We start from the raw sequence: 18,202 nt of genomic DNA, 5'->3' as shown, positions 1-18,202 counted from the left end.
CCCAGAACAAAAAGGTTGATTTGGCAGCGGAATACTGACGGGAAGTTAGAGAAGTCAATAAAGGAAGTTTTTAGCTAGGAGAGAGTGATTATTCACTCCCATAGTCTCTGCATTGTTATCCATTAGCCATGATAAGAACCTTAGGGAATTCTGAGAGTGTGTCCAGGAAAGGATCTGTCAAACGAGAATAGTATCTCCTCCTTGAGAAAGGAAATAACCAGGGATTCCACAGCTGAGAGGCTGCCAGGGCTCGTGGGATGGAGTAAGGAGATCTTGGCTATCTTTTATGCTCTGCTTGTAATTTAAAGCAAGACATTTGTTTACTCACTGATGAAGTGTGTGTGTGTGTGTGTGTGTGTGTGTGTGTGTGTGTGTGTGTGTGTGGGTTGGGTTTTGGGATGAGGATGCAGGGGCGGGGAGAAGAGTTGGCAAAGAGAAAACTAACATTTATTCAATGCCTTTTATGAGTCAGGCACTGTGCCAGGTACTTCTGCATCCATTAGCTCAATTACACAAAAACCTTGGGAATAGGTATTATTTTCTAGTTTTCCCAGGTGAAATAGCTCAAGTTTGGAGATGTTAAGTCATTTACCCAAAGTTGCACAGCTGACATGTGGTCGGGCTGAGTCTTAAAACCCAGACAGGTTATTTCCAAAGCCTGTGCATTTTACTGAATCACAGTGCACTGCTTGTCTATCCCTGAAGGTGCTTTGAAAATGTGTGAAACTTTTTGTTAAATGCTTTTGAGATGTTTGGGTTAAAAAAAAAAGTAGAAACTACTTCGAATTATGATCAAATAGTTTTTGTTACATTCCAGCCTATGTATGGCACCATGCAGACATTTATAATAGTTAAGTAGGCTAGTTCTTGCCTTTCAGGGTCCCATGATCCAAAACAGATGACATTAGCTTAGACAATGGATAAAAAGAAATTTAAAAAGAATTCAAAACAATAGATGATGCAGTAACACTGTGAATAAATATGTATTTACACAATTTGTAAGATTTTATGCTCACTGTTTTTATGTCCCAGGTAGAGTTTGGAGAGTATTAACCTTATTTCCATACAGAGAAATCGTGTCTGGAGATTATTTTTTCTTAGCAAGTCCTTTCCATAATGCAATATCATTCTCTTTGCCCCACCTTCCATTATGCTCCACACTATTTGAGAGACTAAAATGTTACTTAAAATAGTAATCAGTCTCTTGGGGCGCCTGGGTGGCTCAGTCGGTTAAGTGTCCAACTTTAGCTCAGGTCAGATCTCATGGTTTGTGAGTTCGAGCCCCATGTCGGGCTCTGTGCTGACAGCTCAGAGCCTGGAGCCTGTGTCTGTCTGTCTGTCTCTCTCTCTACCTCTACCCTGCTCGTGCTCTGTCTCTGTCAAAAATAAATAAACATTAAAAAATAATAAAAAATAATAATCACTCAATGTAAATAACACCCTTATTTGAGGAGAATCATTATTTCAAATGAGAAATATTGAATTGAATTGAATTGAATTGAAAATATTCCTCTTCAAAGGAGAAATCAAGTCAGCAGGAGGGGAAAAGGTTTGGTAAGGTATTCTGCAGCTCCTGTGTGTGCTTCCTGCCACATTTCAAGTCTTTGCACTTTTAATTGAGGCCTACCCTGATCACCCTATTTCAGATTGTAACCAACCCCTATCCCCTTAATTATTGGCCCTGGTCTACTTTTTCTTTTCTTTTTCTGTAACACTTATCATCTGCTTAGTATATAATTTGTGCTATATAATTTACCTCATTATGTCTATTGTTTATTGTCTGTCTTCTCTAAATTCTGCTGCTTCTTTCTCTCTTCAGAGTAAAAGCTAGGATCTTTGTTTTTGTTCAGTGATGTACCCCAAGCACCCCAAAACAGTGCCGGGTTCATAATAGGCATTCAAATATTTATTGACCAACTGAGTTTTAGTATAATATCATAGTGTTTTGTTGTTGTTGTTTCAAGTTTTTATTTAAATTCTAGTTAGTTAACATATAGGGTAATACTGGTTTCAGGAGTAGAATTTAGTGATTCATCACTTGCGTATGACACCCAGTGCTCATCACAACAAGTGCCCCTCTTAATACCCATCACCTGTTTAGCCCATCCCCCACCTACCTCCTTCCATCGAAGGAAACAATCAACAAAAATATAGTACTGAGAATGTAATTTTGATCTCCTCATTTTCTTCCTGGAATCATATTCTCCTTTTGTTCTTGTGTGATATGATACTGGATAAGAAGAATTTTAGAGTACTTTTCAGCTCTGAAAGTCAGTGAACCAAGTTGGTGATTATATTCAAATGGTCAAGTTACAGTTCTTTTCCTGCAAAGGACAGACACTATGATTTCTGTGAGTTGATTTTTAAATTTTTATTATTGAAGTATAGTTGACATACAATGTTATATTAGTTTCAGGTGTACAACATAGTGATTTGACAATTTTGTGCATTACACACTACTCACCATGGTAAATGTAGTCACCATCTGTTGCCATACAACATTATGACAGTATCACAGGCTACATTCCCTGTGCTGTACTTTTCACCTCCATGACCTTATTTATTTTATTATTGGAAGTTTGTATGTCTTCATCCATTTCACCTATTTTGCCCACCCCAACCCCACTTTCTTTCTGGCAATTACCAGTTTGTTCTCTGTATTTAAGAGTCTGTTTTGTTTTTTAGGTCCCACATATAAATGAAATGATATGGTTTTGGTGTTTCTCTGTCTGACTTATTTCACTTAGCGTATACTACCCTCTAGGTCCATCCACGTTGTCACAAATAGCAAGATTTAATTCCTTTTTATGGTTGAGGAATATGAGTTTAGTATTTTAGTATCATTGTAAGACTCAGAGGGAATTAAAACTGCAAAAACAACTCCTCTTATGTGACAGAGGAAGAAGTGTTTCTCCACAGAGGAAAGAAAAAAGGAATATATTCAAGAGGGAACTAATAGAATCAAACCAAGGAACCATGTTTTCGTCTTCTTGGATGATCAGCTGTTAATAATCCAAATCCTTCATGGGCTACCATTAAGTAAGTCTTTAGCAGAAGCCCCGAGGAGGGGCACTTAGCCAGAATAATTTTAACATAACAACAAAATAGAAAATAAATTATTGAATCATTGATTCCCAATACTTTTGGGTTAGGACCAGTTAGTGGGGAGAGAATGAGTTAGGCTGGTTTTGGGAAGCAGTACAAGTAATCAGAGAACAGTGGGTTGTTTGAATTTATTGGCCATGCCTTGTGAATTTACAGTTGGATTGGCCGGTCCCCAATGTACTTTCCCTTTTTCGTTCTCTCCCACACCTCTCTATTCCTCTATGATTTTTAAAAAAATTCATAAAAAGCTGTCTGATCTGTCTACTCCAAACAACGGAGGTTTATTCCTTATAAACTACCTCTGGACTGCACAGGGTGATCATATGTGATAGCCCTGTATCATTAAAATAAAGCTTAAACACATTTTGTGGTTTTTGTGTCTTCTTCGTTCTTGGTGAGCTTTAAAACTGTTAGAATTAATTCCCTCTTGCATTCTCATACGCCAGGGGCATGTGACTTTCTCTTGGGTATTATACTAATCATACTTTGGCAGGTTTCTCTGGAGCAGATGCAGAAATGATCATACCACTTTCCAGGGTGCATTATTTCAGTTCCAGTTTTAGTTGATGTTCCTGGAAGTCTTTCCTATTCTCCTGTGCTCAGTAGTTTGGACCATACTATCTCCTCAGCTTTCTATCACTTTCTTCCCCCTGTCCACCCCACCTTTTATGTAGAACACCTTTTTATATAGAACTCATGATGTGTCAAAGGCACCTATTTCACTGAAATTCTTTCTATGTTCCCAGTCCCCACAGGGATTAAAGACCTCCCTAAGGTCTTTTGGCAATCCATATACCTCTGGCACAGCACTTACCAAACTGATTATTTGTTCATCTTTCCCGTAGACACTCTCATTTTAACTCTTCCTGCCAGTACCCAACTTATTTGTGCCTGGCACAAAATTGAGACCCAATGAATAGTTTTCAAATGACTGAATTGAATGTGATAGAAGAGAGAATTCTTGTATTCCAGAATTAAAAAAATTAAACATATATACTGAATTTATTTCTCTTGAATTACCTTATTAATTTCTCTTTTTTGGTGATCAAGTTTGAAGAGTGGAGATCATTAGGGAGATATCGAGGGAGGCGTGTTGGACCAGCAGCCTGGGAGGGTGGTGGGGCTGGGGGATCCATGGGCTGGTCATGAGCATCAGCTAGCTCATCTTGGCTCATTCTGAGCACGGAAGATGTGTGCCAAGAAAACCCATTGGACAGAGATGGGACCAGTTTGTTTTTGTGACAAATTTCTTCTTGGGAGGTTGGGGTGGGGGGTGGGGGGGAGGTAGCCCTATAGAACGTTTTTGCCTTTGTCCAGGTTTAGATATTCCTGGTTTTTTTCCTCACTCTTTCATCCCTATGGACTGAAGCTGTTCCTGCGGACTTTTAGCCTGGTCTGAGAGAATGCTAGTTGTGTCCTCTTCTCTTCTTTGTGCTCTCTTCTTTGTGCCTCTCCACAAGCCTTTCCACCCTCACACATCCCGGGCTCTGAAAATGGAAAGATATGGATGCTTTCTTGAGAGATGCTATTCTCTGTGTGGGATGACAAATTCAGAAGATTCTTTTCTGCTCCCCACCCTTACTGTCATCATTTATCAGTTACGTGGGCCATGGTTTTATAACAGCACAGTCTTAAAATGTTCCTTCTAAGTTTAATTTGTCTTCTTTTGGCCTTTTAAGGATGTGAATTGGCTTTAAGCAGTAGACTCCTTTTAGTACGGTCATGTGAGCCTCTTTGTAAGTCTGTTACACCCATCCCACCCACAGGTCTGGAGACTTGTCTGTTTCCCTTTCCTTTAAAACTTTAAAATATATTTTTAAGAAGTGATTGCACTGTAACTTATTCATATAAGCCTTTCGACTGCCTCCCCTTCTTGGGTAGACTTTCTTACAAGAATTTGCTAGCTGTTTCCAAAAAGAGGTCTGTATCTCTATTTTTAAAGCATAAATCCTCTCTTAACTCTGAAGGAGAACTAATTTGGCTTGAGTTTTCTCAGACATGGGAACTTTTAACCTTAGGTCAGTTTTTCACATTTTTGTAAGGGAACTCTGGGGTCCGCAGACAGCATACTGATTGAAACTGGTTCAGTACTGACTCCTACCTATTAGGCATGTAAACTTGGATAAGTCAGCCATGTGGCCCTCAATTTCTTCATCTGTAACGTAAGAGGATTAGAGTAGGTAAGTTCTAAGGGCTGCTTTGATTCTATACATATATAGTAGTATTAATATGTGTAGATTACTTATTTTGCATCAAGCACTGTTTTAAGTGCTTTCCGCCTAATATAATAGCTTTATTGAGATATAATTTGTATACAATATAATTTACTGTCTAAAAGTGTAAAATTGAGTGGTTTTCAGTGTATTCACAGATGTGTAACCATCACCACAAGTTTAGAGCATCTTTATCACTCCAAAAGAAACCCTGTACCGTTAGCACTCACATTGCACTGGCCCCTGATTCTCCCCCAGCACTGGGCAAGTACTAATCTACTTTGTCTCTATCGATTGGTCTGTTCTAGACATTTCATGGGTGATGATTGCATGGTTGGCTTCTTTCACCTAATGTTTTCATGATGTTTTCAGAGTTCACTCATGTCACAGGAGGTATCAGTACTTCATTCCATTCATGGCTGAAAAATTTTCCATTGTACATACAGATTTACCACATTGTTTCCCACTTTTTAAAAATTGAAGTATAATTAACATACAGTGTTGTATTAGTTCAGGTGTAAAGCATTGATTCAACAATTCTACACATTACTCAGTGCTCACCACATTTTATTTATCCATTCATCGGTTAATTCACATTTGGGTGACTTCTGCTTTTTTGACTATTATGAATAAGGCCACTGTGAACATTGTTGTACAAGCTTTTGTGTGGACATGTTTTTCTTTCTCTTGGGTCTATACTTGCTGGGTGATATGGTAACTCTGTTTAACCTTTTCAGAAACTGCCAGACTATTCCAAAGTGGCTACACTATTTTCCATCCCAACCAGCAGTATATGAGGTTGTTACTGTCTGTCAATAACACTTATTATTGTCTGTCTTTTTTATTACAGCCATCCTAGTTGGTGTGAAATGATATCTCATTGTTGTTTTGATTGGCATTTCTGTGATGGCTGATGATGTTGAGCATCTTTTCATGTGCTCATTGGCCATTTGTGTATCATATTTGGAGAAATGTCTATTTAGGTCCTTTACCCATTCTATAATGGGCTATTTGCCTTTTTATTATTATATTATTTATATTGTATTTTTATTATTGCTGTAAGAGTTCTTTATATATCCTGGACACAAGTGTCTTATTAGATACATGATTCACAAATATTCTTTCTCATTCTGTGGTCTGTCTTTTTACTTTCTTGATGGTTTCTGTTGAAGCCCAAATGTTTTTAAAGTTTGGTGAACTCCAAACTTTTTATGTTTTCTTTTGTTGCTTGTGCTTTTAGTCATATTTAAGAAAGCTTTGCCTAGCCTGAGTTATAGAGATTCACTCCTGTGTTTTCTTTTGAGAGTCTTAACAGCTTTAACTCTTAAGAGTTTGAGTTGGTGTGGGAAAGGGGTTCAATTTATTCTTTTGTCTGTAGGTATTCAGTTGTCCCTGCACATTTACTGAATTTAGAGCAATATATATCTAACTTGTTTACTCTTTATAGTAACCCTTTGAGGTAGGTCCTGTTAATTCCCCCAGGGAGGAAAGAAAGGTCACGTATCTTACCCATGTTCACTCACCTACTGCATGGGCAAACTAGGCAGTTTGTCCTCAGAGGCCATGCTCTAATTACAAATTGACTCTCACTAACCTGCCTTCTTACCTACTTACCTTTGACAGGGAAGAATAACCTTGAAAATAGTCATAAAAAGAAAACATTTTATTTCTTATATGTTGTGGTTTACTGAAATGCTTCTGCTTTCTTAACCTGTCTGTGGTTGGTGAATTCGGTTAGTTGTAGCACTGGCTAATACAAATTCAGGGTCACAGTTTCAATTCCTAATAGTTTGACGACAAGGGCTTTATCACCTCTCTGACACTGTAGTCAACCGTATTAGTCTTAGTCACCAGACAGATCAACTTAGAGGGAGGATAGCCATTACTAGTTCTAGAATACCACTGGACCACACAGGTTCTAGCAGTGGTGGGCCAGGAGCCCTACTTCCCTCTCACACTCTAAAACTGTATTTTTAAGTTTTCTAAAGAATGTTTCCATTAAGGGCATGAGAGTAGGAGCAAAGACCTCAGGTCTTGTTCAGACACTGCTACTTGGTGGCTCTGCAGATTTGCCCTCACTTTATCTTAATTAGGGGTGGGCTTAAACCAGCATTGTCTGACCTAGTTCATTTGTAGGACTTTCATATGATTAAACAGATGTGAGTAATATGATAAATTTTTAAAAGTTGGAGTCTATAAAAATTTTCATAGTCTTTCTCAAGCTTGCTTAGTGATTCATCTGCTTGAATGGACTGAGTACCAAATGCCTGGAGAAATAGAATTCTCTTTAGTCAAGCTTTCAATTATCCCCATCTTCTATGAAGTAATTTCCTTTGGTCTCTCGGTAAATTTTTTTTTTTTTTTTTTTTTTTTTTTTTTACCATTTGGTTTATACCCATTTACATGACTGTCACTTTATTCAGAGAAATCAGCCATGTTGCAGTGTAACAGAACAAATGTAGAATATCACAGTAGCTCGTGGTAGGGATGCATAAAGCAAGATGTGATTGATGTCTGTCCCGCTCACCAGGCTGTAAATAACCCAGAAGCAGGGACACTCTGTCTCTTTTTACTCACAGCTATATCCCCAGTGCCTAGTTTAAGACCCAATAAGTGTTTTGAGTGAGGAAGAGGAACCTTAAGGGACATTTTGAAGAGGCAAATAGTTAGTCATACTATATTTCAAACAGGAGACTGTTCAGTTGAACATTCAGTTTTAAGGCTGGTAGTCTTCTATTTTAATAGCTAAGGGATTTGGCAGCAAGGAGAAAGAAAAGAAAAAGCTCAATATATAAACTACAGAGAAACACACTGTGGGCAGTTAGGATGAAGCTTGGTGTGCTGGTTTCACTTTTCATAAAAGAGAAAAATCAAGAGAAAGGAAATAATGCTATAAATGTGCAGAGCAGGAGGAAGAATTTGAGAGGCTGGTAAGTTTAATTAGTAATAATGCCATCCCATTTTCAGACAGCTTTTTACATATATAATGTACTCGTGATACGACACTCATAACAACCTAGGAAGACAGGTTGCTCAAGTGGAATCAGCCTCATTTTACAGATGAGGAAGCAAATTCAGAGTTTGTAATTTACCGTGTTCAAAAGCTTGTAGGTAGTGAGATTGGAACTTGACCCATATCTTTAGACTGTGAGCTTAGTATTTTTCTTATGTTCCTCACCCCAACCTCAAGAAAAAAGTAACTGAATTTAAATTTAATTAGGTGATCTTTTATCTGTTCTCCCTATTAATCCAGCATCGAGCAGGGGAAAATCTACTCCCCTCCCCCGCTTTTTTTAAGAACCAGTGAATAGTTGTCCAAGTAGACATTTATCTTCAGTGGGATTTTATTTCATAAAAATACTTTGAAGTACTTGTGAGGTAACTGTGAAGGCATGTCATGTCATTGGCATAATGAGTCACTTTAACCGTCTAGCTATTCTTGAGGTAAGAGAAGACAGAAGATTGGGGGATTTTCTGTTTGGTGAGTCTGTATGGTGAGCAGATACATAGTTGGCCAGCTGCTGGCTGTTGAACTGAAATAATGAAGTAGGTCTGTTCTGATGACCGTGTTCTGTGGAAGAGCTGATCACTTCTGCCTGAGAATTCATTATTTTTTCTTGTTCTTCTGTAACCAGGTTTTGAAGGGATCACCTGTGAGCGGAATATTGATGACTGCCCTAACCACAAGTGTCAGAATGGAGGAGTTTGTGTGGACGGGGTTAATACTTACAACTGCCGCTGCCCCCCTCAGTGGACAGGTATGCACGCTGTGGTGACTCAGTCAGAAGGGGAGGTGGGTTGGTGACCAGAGGCAGGCTGCTAGTGAAGTGAGCATCTTTTACAAGGCTCTCTGTGCTACATCATTGGGTATAGTGCTAACCCCATATGTTCTCTTATTATGTTCATTTAAAGAAAAATCTTTTTACAGGTATTTATTGGGCAGCTGCTCTGAACTCAGCACCATGCTGAGGTGTTCTGGCAGGTATGAGGGAAGGGCATGACTGACAGACTCTGAGGTCTGGGAAAAGCAGCACATTGCCTGGAACATAGCAGATACTTAATAAATATTTGAGAGGAAGAGAACATAATTAACTATGAAAATATAAATGTTCTTACCACACTTACAAACAAATGGTTACTATCTGAAGTAATGGATGTGTTAACTCACACATATATCAAATCATCACATTGTATACTCTAAACTTCTACGATGTTATATGTCAACTATATCTCAGTAAAGCTGGGATAAAACCTACAACTCGTTAAGTTTTGGTGTAGTATCAAAGAATAATCATAATTGTATGAAAAAGCTATTGAAATACTCTTCCTTCTTCCAACTAAAAAGTGAAAATAAGTTATACACACTACAAGAGTTCAGAGCTTATTCATGGACAGAAATCTGTTTCATCTTATTGTCATGTCCTGTAATTATGCAAAGGATAATTGCAGGGCAGGTACTGTTGATGACATTATTATTTAAAAAAAATTTTTTATTTTTAAGCTTATTTATTTTTGACACAGAGAGAGAGTGCAAGCGTGAGCAGGGGAGGGGCAGAGAGAGGGGGAGACACAGAATCCGAAGCAGGCTCCAGGCTCTGAGCTGTCAGCACAGAGCTCGCCGCGGGGCTCGAACTCACGAGCTGTGAGATCATGACCTGAGCCGAAGTTGGACATTTAACCAACTGAGCCACCCAGGCTTGATGACATTATTTTTATGACACCCGTCTACATTTCTAATTTTTTTCCTTTTTTGTATCCCCTTTTGCACATACGATAGATTTTTCGGCCTCTGACATTAGAAGAGTAGTCTTGCTTAATTTTACAGCCTCTTGGAAGTGTCTGATGTTGTCTCAGGCAGATTTTCCACTTATTTTTGAAAGTTAAGTGATTTTATGCAGACATTTGGTTCTAATTTCTGTTTACATCTGTTTATCTAACTGAAAGTGGAAACAATTAAGAGCTGATTAAGTGACTAAGAACTGAGCCCTTTTGAGAGAACTTGATGATTTAATGTGGAAACCCAAGAATAAGCTAATGTTATAAGGAAGAAACTCCAGCACCAGGGAGGGATTTTGCCCAGCAAAGAAGTCTTAATGTTGGATTGCCGCCATTACTACCTGGTATTCTTTAGTCTCCAAATTGCTTTCCCTTATCTGTAGCAGCTAATTATTTAGAGTACTCTTTAGATCTGTACACTATGAATAGAAAAAGATTAAAAGGGTTTAAAACTTTAATAACATGATTTCCTGGAAGGGCACACATTTTTGCTTTTAATCCCCAGATTGTTCTTTTTAATACTTTTCTACTGGGTTTCCCTAGTATTGGACTTCCTCTAGAATTTCTTCTTGGTGTCTTGATCCTAGGACCTCACTCTCAACCCTCTGCTCTTTCTGTCATATTCTCTCTCCTCTTTAGCTTTTGCCATTTCTCTGGTAGGTTTTTTCAGAGACCATTTTTTTCAATTCAAAAAAATTACTGCGAAGTAATGATAATAATAACTGGAAAAATTAAAATTTTTCTCTTTTTAATGATCCTTACAGTGATATTGGACAGGATGAGATGCTTGTTGGGAATTTGACCCCATTCTAATAATCTCCTTGCCCTGTGGGAGAGTGTCTCTTTGTTATATTAGGTACTAAGGCTTCTGATGCCAATAAAGATTAAATGCTATCGTGATTTCATTGCTGAATTTTCTTTGATACTACACTCAGTTTTCTGCTTTGATATTAACTAGGAAGGTGCACTCTTGGGGAAAGCTCTGCCAGTGAAATGATATTTTAATACAATTTCATACCCCAGGATTTTTAAGAAGTACCTCTTTATATGAACATCCTTATAGGATGTTTCTTTCTCCATGTGTGTGTGCATTTTTTTAGAAAGGTTGGCAGAAATGCTGGATAAGTTCACTGTGGCAATATTTATTTCTTTTGATGTGCTGTCATTTAATGTGACTCTCAGTCTTCGGTTTCCCACCACAGATTTCCTTCCTCTTTTTTCACTCATGCCAATTCTTTGATTTCTAGTGGCAGCCTTGTTTGTTTTTTTTTTTTAATTTTTTTTAACACTTATTTATTTTTGAGAGACAGAGGCAGTGTGAGCAGGAGAGGGGCAGAGAGAGAGAGAGAGAGAGAGAGAGAGAGAGAGAGAGAGAGAATCTGAAGCAGGTTCCGGACTCTGAGCTGTCAGCACAGAGTCTGACGCAGGGCTAGAACTCATGAACCGGGAGATCATGACCTGAGCTGAAGCCAGACACTTAACCGACTGAGCCATCCAGGCGCCCCCAGTGGCAGCCTTGTTGTTTGCTATCCCCATCACTGACAGGGTCAAGTCCAAGGTCCTTCCTCTGTTATATGAATTCCTTCCTGGCCCCAGCCCTGTTTGCTTCTCCATTCTTCTCATGTATCCAACAGCGCTTCATACTCCAGCGATAAGAACTGCTTCCAGTTCTCCCACATCTAACCACATCCTATGTCTTCACTCACACAGTTCTTTTTCTACAGCTTTCCCTTCTCCGCTCCTTTCCCTGTAGTCCTCACCAGTTTTGCCTGCCTGGTTTAGTTCAGGTGACTGCCTCCTTCGGGGAATTTTCCATGACCTCCCTCCAGGTTGAGCTAGGTATTCTCTGGGTTCTCTTACTACCCCATACATTCATCGGTGACAGTGCTCGCCACATTCGTATTGGCTTTATTAAATGGTTGAGGTGAGGAAGATACTGAGTTATGGGGTGACTGAACTATTGTTGAGGACACCACTTTCTAGAACTCTTTACAGACCTTTGTTCTCAGTAGCATACAGCTGAGCTGTTCACCATCCCAGCCCTCACCTCATTCTGAGAAGAATAAAAAGAAAATTGGGCATCACAGTGTTCCTATTTCTATTGATATCAGAGCTATAAATTCAGATTAATATTTTCTGTTTTATACAAATTAAAGAAATGAATGGGACTGGGCTGGGAGTTAACTAATGTTTGTTAGTAACCAGATAATGTGCTAATTACAGTGTTTTATTTTGTGTGTTCTTTGTGATAACTGTATTAGGGGTAGTGTTTATTAAATATGATGATGGATATTTAGAAGGGTTAAACAGTTTACTCAAGGCACATAGTGGTTGGGTTAGGGTTTGAATCTAGACTTGTTGAACTCCAAGTCTGTGCTCAAATCTGTGGTCTTTTTTCTATACAAATTGACTCTATGGGTTGTTTTTTAAAATTTTTTAAAGATTTTGAGCCTTTTTATTTTATTTATTTAAAAAAATTTAATGTTTTTATTTAGTTTTGAGAGAGAGACAGACAGACAAACAGAGCGTGAGCAGGGGAGGGGCAGAGAGAGAGGGAGACACAGAATCCAAAGCAGGCTCCAGGCTCTGAGCTGTCAGCACGGAGCCCAACGTGGGGCTCAAACTCATGAACTGTGAGATCATGACCTGAGCCTGAAGTCAGACGCTCAACTGACTGAGCCACCCAGGTGCTCCTGAGTCTGTTTAATAGACTAAGTTCAATTTACAGTTCTATTATTTTAGAAAATGGTGATTCATTCTTTGATTTTTTTTCCATTTTAGAAATTTTCCTGGTTACTTTGAAATTAGAAGTCAATATTGAGTTAATATTTTATTCAGTCTGGTGATTTTTTTTTTTTTTTTTTTTTTTTTTTACTATATCCAAGAGCCTTATTGCAGCTTTGTTCAGAACTCCTCCTATAATTTGTAGCTGTAGAGTTGAAGTATGAACTGTTATTTGATCTGGCTTTTGATGCAATAGTAAAGAAGGGTTGGAGTTATCTACTAGGAGAGGAAATGAAGTTCTAGGTATCTGAAAAAGAATGGATGGGATTAGGGGCGCCTGGGTGGCTCAGTTGCTTATGCATCTGACTCTTGATTTTGGCTCAGGATGAGGTCAGGATCTCATGATTTGTGGGTTCGAGCCCCATATCACACTCTGTGCTGACAGTGCAGAGCCTGCTTTGAAATTCTTCCCTGTCCTGCATGGCACTGTCTCTCAAAATAAATAAATAAATAAACTTAAAAAAAGAATGGATGGGATTACATAGTTGAAGAAATTAGGTATCACTTTGAAATAAAGGAGATTTGTAAATTTGCCATGTTTTTTTAATTATGTTTTTTATTTTAATTCCAGTGCTGTTAACATACAGCATATTAGTTTTAAAATTTTTTTTAAATGTTTATTTATTTTTGAAATAGAGACAGAGCATGAGCGGGGGAGGGGCAGAGAGAGAGGGAGACACAGAATCCTAAGACGGCTCCAGGCTCCGAGCTGTCAGCACAGAGCCTGACGCGGGGCTCGAACTCATGAACTATGAGATCACGACCTGAGCCTAAGTCGGATGCTTAACTGACTGAGCCACCCAGGTGCCCAGCATTATATTAGTTTTTAATGACAGGAGCCCGATAGGTACTGTGTTGTTTTATAACTGCACAGATGCAGAAGGTTTGGTCTTTTGTAGCAAGTTCTGGGCTTCAAGATGACCAGAAATGTTTTCCAAGTCTTTTCATGGTTTGATTTGGGATAAATGAGTCAGCTTCCTTTTCTTCAGAAGGCTTTATTTGCTATCCATGGAGCTAATATCTCTTAGTTACTTTATTGGGGTATTGGGAGAATAAATGGCTCAATGAAAAGCTTTTTGAGCCTTTCATTTATCATGTAAATTAAATTTCATTTAAATGTAATGGTAAATTACAATTACAACTGTGAATTGTACTTTTCATGTAAAAAACATTGTAGATCCATGCTGTTTGATACGGTAATCATTAGCCATATTTTGCTGTTGAGTATCTGAAGTGTGGCAGGTTGAATTGAGATGTGCTACAGCTGTAAAATACCTGATTTTGAATTTTTTAAATAGTTTACTTATTTTAGGGAGAGAGACAGAGACAGAGTGTGGGTGGGGGGAGGGGCAGAGAGCTAGGGAGACACAGAATCCGAAGCAGGCTCCAGGCTCTCAGCTGTCAGCACAGAGCCCGACGTGGGGCTTGAACTCATGAACCATGAGATCATGACCTGAACCGAAGTCGGATGGTTAACTGACTGAGCCACCCAGGTGCCCCTAAATACCTGATTTTGAAAATTTAGCATGCAAGATAAATGTAAAATGTCTTGCTAATAATGTTTTAAATATTGGTTAGATACCAAAATGATAGTGTTTGGGATATATTGAACTAGATAAAATAAGATATGAAAGTTGGTTTCATTGGTTTCTTTTTCCTTTTTTTTTTTTTTTTGACAGGAGACAAAGCAGGTTTATTAGGGTTCTGGGGCCAAGGATGCCTAAGGCCTGAGTTAAGGCAGCTCAGCTGGTTCTCATGGCCCAAGGGGCAGGTCAGGGCAGTGAGAAGGGGTGTCTTTTTCCTTTTTTTAAGTGCTAGCAGAAAATTTTAAATTATATCTGTGTGTTTCATGATACTCCTGTCAGACAGCACTACGTCAGGTGGAAGGGTGTTCTGTAGGCATTACCATTGCTGCTACTGTGCTGGAGCATCATCTCTGATCCGGGGGAGTAGAAGGATAGACTTGCAACTGTCTGCACAGGGGGGGTTGGGTTGGCCTCATCAGAAGAAAGCATGTCGGCCTTGTTCTGGTGTGATTTCCACATCAGTTTGGGACAGAACTGTGTTCTGATCTAGTCTTTTCACCTGACATGGCCGTCTAGAATAGTATCAGTTTGTACCTTCAAAAGCTACCACTCTTCTGGATGAACTAAAGCCCAGGTGAAAGAAAGAAATTGGTGTTGGGGGTTGGGCAAATGGTTTCCTTTTTTATAGGGATTTTATTGTAGAGAGAAGTCTGAGTAGTTGGATATTCCTTTAGGAAATGGAAATAAACCTAAGGATTTGATGAAGCCTGAGCACAAATGTCTCTACTATTACTGTATTTGGCCCCAAGATATCTTATGAGAGAAGTTCTGCTCTGGCAGATATCCACTTAAGAGAAAACAAAGTTATAAAAGGCCCCCAAATTAATTAAAGCAGCGTAGATTAATGTTTTGTCTACATGGATAGCTATTTGGATTTTCTTTTTAAAGGTTCATTTCCTTCAGAATTAAAGTTGCCTCTAGACTCAACTCACAAATTCCTCTCTGGCAACTCTTGGTTTGGGTTCACTCCTAGGGCAGACGTGATTTATTTTCCTGTGCTTGTTATTAACCCAGAAATGTAATTTCAGCTTGGGCTTGGAATAGTGCTCTGGGACGCTAAGCAGAAGTGAACAATGGAAGTTAGGTGGACATGAGTCAAATAAAACCAACCACATTTTCTCTCCACTCTCCTTTTATAACATGATGAGCCCGAAGAGTTGGTTACAATTCCCTTTATTGTTAGTTGCTCCAATTTCAGTAAAAACTTTTGGCATGAATCAGCAAGTACATATTGCCAAAGGTGGTGCGTGAGCTCCTGTGTCTGGGAATGGAGTCTTTTCGTGGCAGTATTTTGATTTTGAATTAGATGTCTCATTTCAGTCTCACCTCTGGTTGGTGACAAGCTGCTCCCTAGGATGAGACTTTTGTCACAACCACTTCTCTGTTTGTTAAATATTGTAGGATTGGAGGGTTTTGGTTGAGAGTGGAAACTATTCGTATCTGGGACTACACAAGTGTTCTCATTTGTATTTTGCATGAGGGAACGGGAACGTAAATCTCCCATTTCAATTTCTCTGCTGTGAACTTGATTGTGAGGACTTGATGAAAGCCTGTTTTCTGGAATTCTCCTTCCCCACCCAATTTCAGTTTTCTGTCAGCTGGGCAGACTGTCAGGGTGCTGACCTGAATCACCCTCGTCCCAAAGGTCTCAGAGTTGATGAGTGGTCATGTTGGTGTGAACAGGGGTGAGTAGTTAGGATAGCTCCCCACAAAATGCAGGAGGCGAGAATGAGGGATTTTTTGTGCCCCGGTGGTCCATGACTCCATGTCCGGCATTGGCTGTCTCCAAGGCTAGATCCATTTTCACTCCATGGCTTTTCAAGCTCCCACAGAATGGTTGTAAGATAGCTTCTATAACATATTTATTGAATATACTGTTATATCCAGTATACTATGCTGGATGCTATAAGAGACACAGAGAAGAAAGAAATCAATTCTTTTAAGAGTGGTCAAATTCGCTAGGAAGAAAGAAGAAAGTCTATATGTAACCACAGTAGGAGGTAGAAACTATGAATCAACATGAGTTTGAAAGAAGAGATGGATAGGAATTGGGGGCCATCTAAGTAGTTGGTTGGATGAAGGGGGAAACAGAGCAGAGTTAGCTTCTGTTTTGAATCTGCATAATGGGAGAATGTGGATTCTACTGACAGAGACAGAAATGGACTAGAGATGCTGGTGAGTTTTCCAAGAGGAAAACACTTAACAGTAAGACCCAGGAGGTCAAAATTAGAGGCAGGGGCTCTAGACTCAGATTTTGAATGTTGCTTTTGTTTGCCCTGGGAATGTTTCAGGTCTGTAAGGGAAGTGTGTGGTGTGAGAACAGAAAGTTTGGATCTAAATTGTGAAAAATGTTCACATTTCAGAAAATGGAGGAGGAAAGGGATCCAAAGAAGGAAGGTGGGGGAAGGGGATGTGTGCCTGTTGGGAAAAGCTTTGCCATGACAGCATCCCTGAGCCAGGGGCTGCATTTTAAGACTGTGCCCTTGACTCAGCTCTGCATGCTTCTGTGGTGGCATCTGTGATATTTTACCACTGTTACTGGTTTATATGCTTACCTCACCTGAGAGACTCTCAGCCTCTGGAGGATGGGGGTGGTCTTACTTATTTTGGCATTCTCAGGACCAATGGTAACAAATAGTAGTTTTTGAATGAATGACCACCAAGACACTGAGATAAGAATGATAACTGCAAAGTTAGTAAGCATTTTTGAGGTCATTGGAAATCTTCTAAAATGTAGTTTCAGTATAAAGGAGAGAAGGAAGCCAAATTGCAAGGGGTTAAATTGGGAGGGGGGGAAGGTGGGTGTGGAGGAAGGGGGAAGAGTGGGTGTAGATCACTTACTCAAGAGTTTTGTGAGCTAAAAAGGGGAGAAATGCAGGGCAGTAGCTGTAGGGGACAGAAACTTCATTCATTCATTCATTCACTAATTCATTCATCATGCATTCATATGATAGACCATAGAACCTAGGCTAGATGAAGTAAGGCAGCTAGAAGGGGGTTGGCTAATGAACTGGGTTATTTAGGAGGGCTTGACTCTTACAAGTGTTAGTAGGGGATAATTAGGTGAAATGGTTGTTGGGAATGGGAAAGGAGGGAAATGGGAAGTTATCATCAGAGTTGAAGTACCAAATTTGAGAACTTAGGGTTGGAACAATGAGTGTCTCATAATTAGATCCAAAATGTGAATGTGCTTGTGATATGGAGCAGATATGGAGGCTGTTGGGTTGAGAAAAATAAGAACTCTTGGCTTAGATGACCTTATTAGTCCTCAACTCAGGTATTTAATTTAATGGGAGATGGGAAGGGAAGGGGTAAGATTTTAAGTCACATGTGTAAGTCATTCAGGGAGGTGGAGATTGGTCTATGAGGACAACAGAAAGATGTGAGATGATTTAAACTATTAGTATTTAGGGGCACCTGGGCTTCCGACTTCAGCTTAGGTCATGATCTCGCTGTTCATGGGTTCGAGCCCCACATTGGGCTCTGGGCTTGGAGCCTAGAGCCTGCTTCAGATTCTGTGTCTCTCTGTCCCTATCCCCAGCTCATGCTCTGTCTCTCTCTCTCAAAAATAAATAAACATTAAAAAAATTTTTAATAAAAATAAATTATTGGTATTAGTTTTTTTTAAATATGCCTGTATAGAAAAATTTGCATATGAATCCATCTCTACTTTTTAGTGTCAAAAGTGAAACTTTTGCGTATACTAACTGACTCTTCTGTAAGATGAGGAATAAGCAT

At 39.2% G+C, this 18,202-nt stretch overlaps 1 protein-coding gene across 2 annotated transcripts in view; it reads left to right on the top strand.

Annotated features, from left to right (window-relative positions):
* The window catches only part of NOTCH2 (notch receptor 2), a 163,594-nt gene that overhangs the window by 74,507 nt on the left and 70,885 nt on the right, over nt 1-18,202 (top strand). For both annotated transcript variants that reach the window (XM_042953671.1, XM_042953670.1), the window contains exon 5: nt 8,954-9,076. In XM_042953671.1, the coding sequence (XP_042809605.1) occupies nt 8,954-9,076 (123 nt within the window). The remainder of the gene's footprint in view (nt 1-8,953; nt 9,077-18,202) is intronic.

This window comes from Panthera leo, chromosome C1 (assembly GCF_018350215.1).
Source record: "Panthera leo isolate Ple1 chromosome C1, P.leo_Ple1_pat1.1, whole genome shotgun sequence".
NCBI classification, from domain to species: Eukaryota; Metazoa; Chordata; class Mammalia; order Carnivora; family Felidae; genus Panthera; species Panthera leo.
Note: the sequence above shows the minus strand (reverse complement) of the source record. Positions and strands in the feature narration are given on the sequence as shown.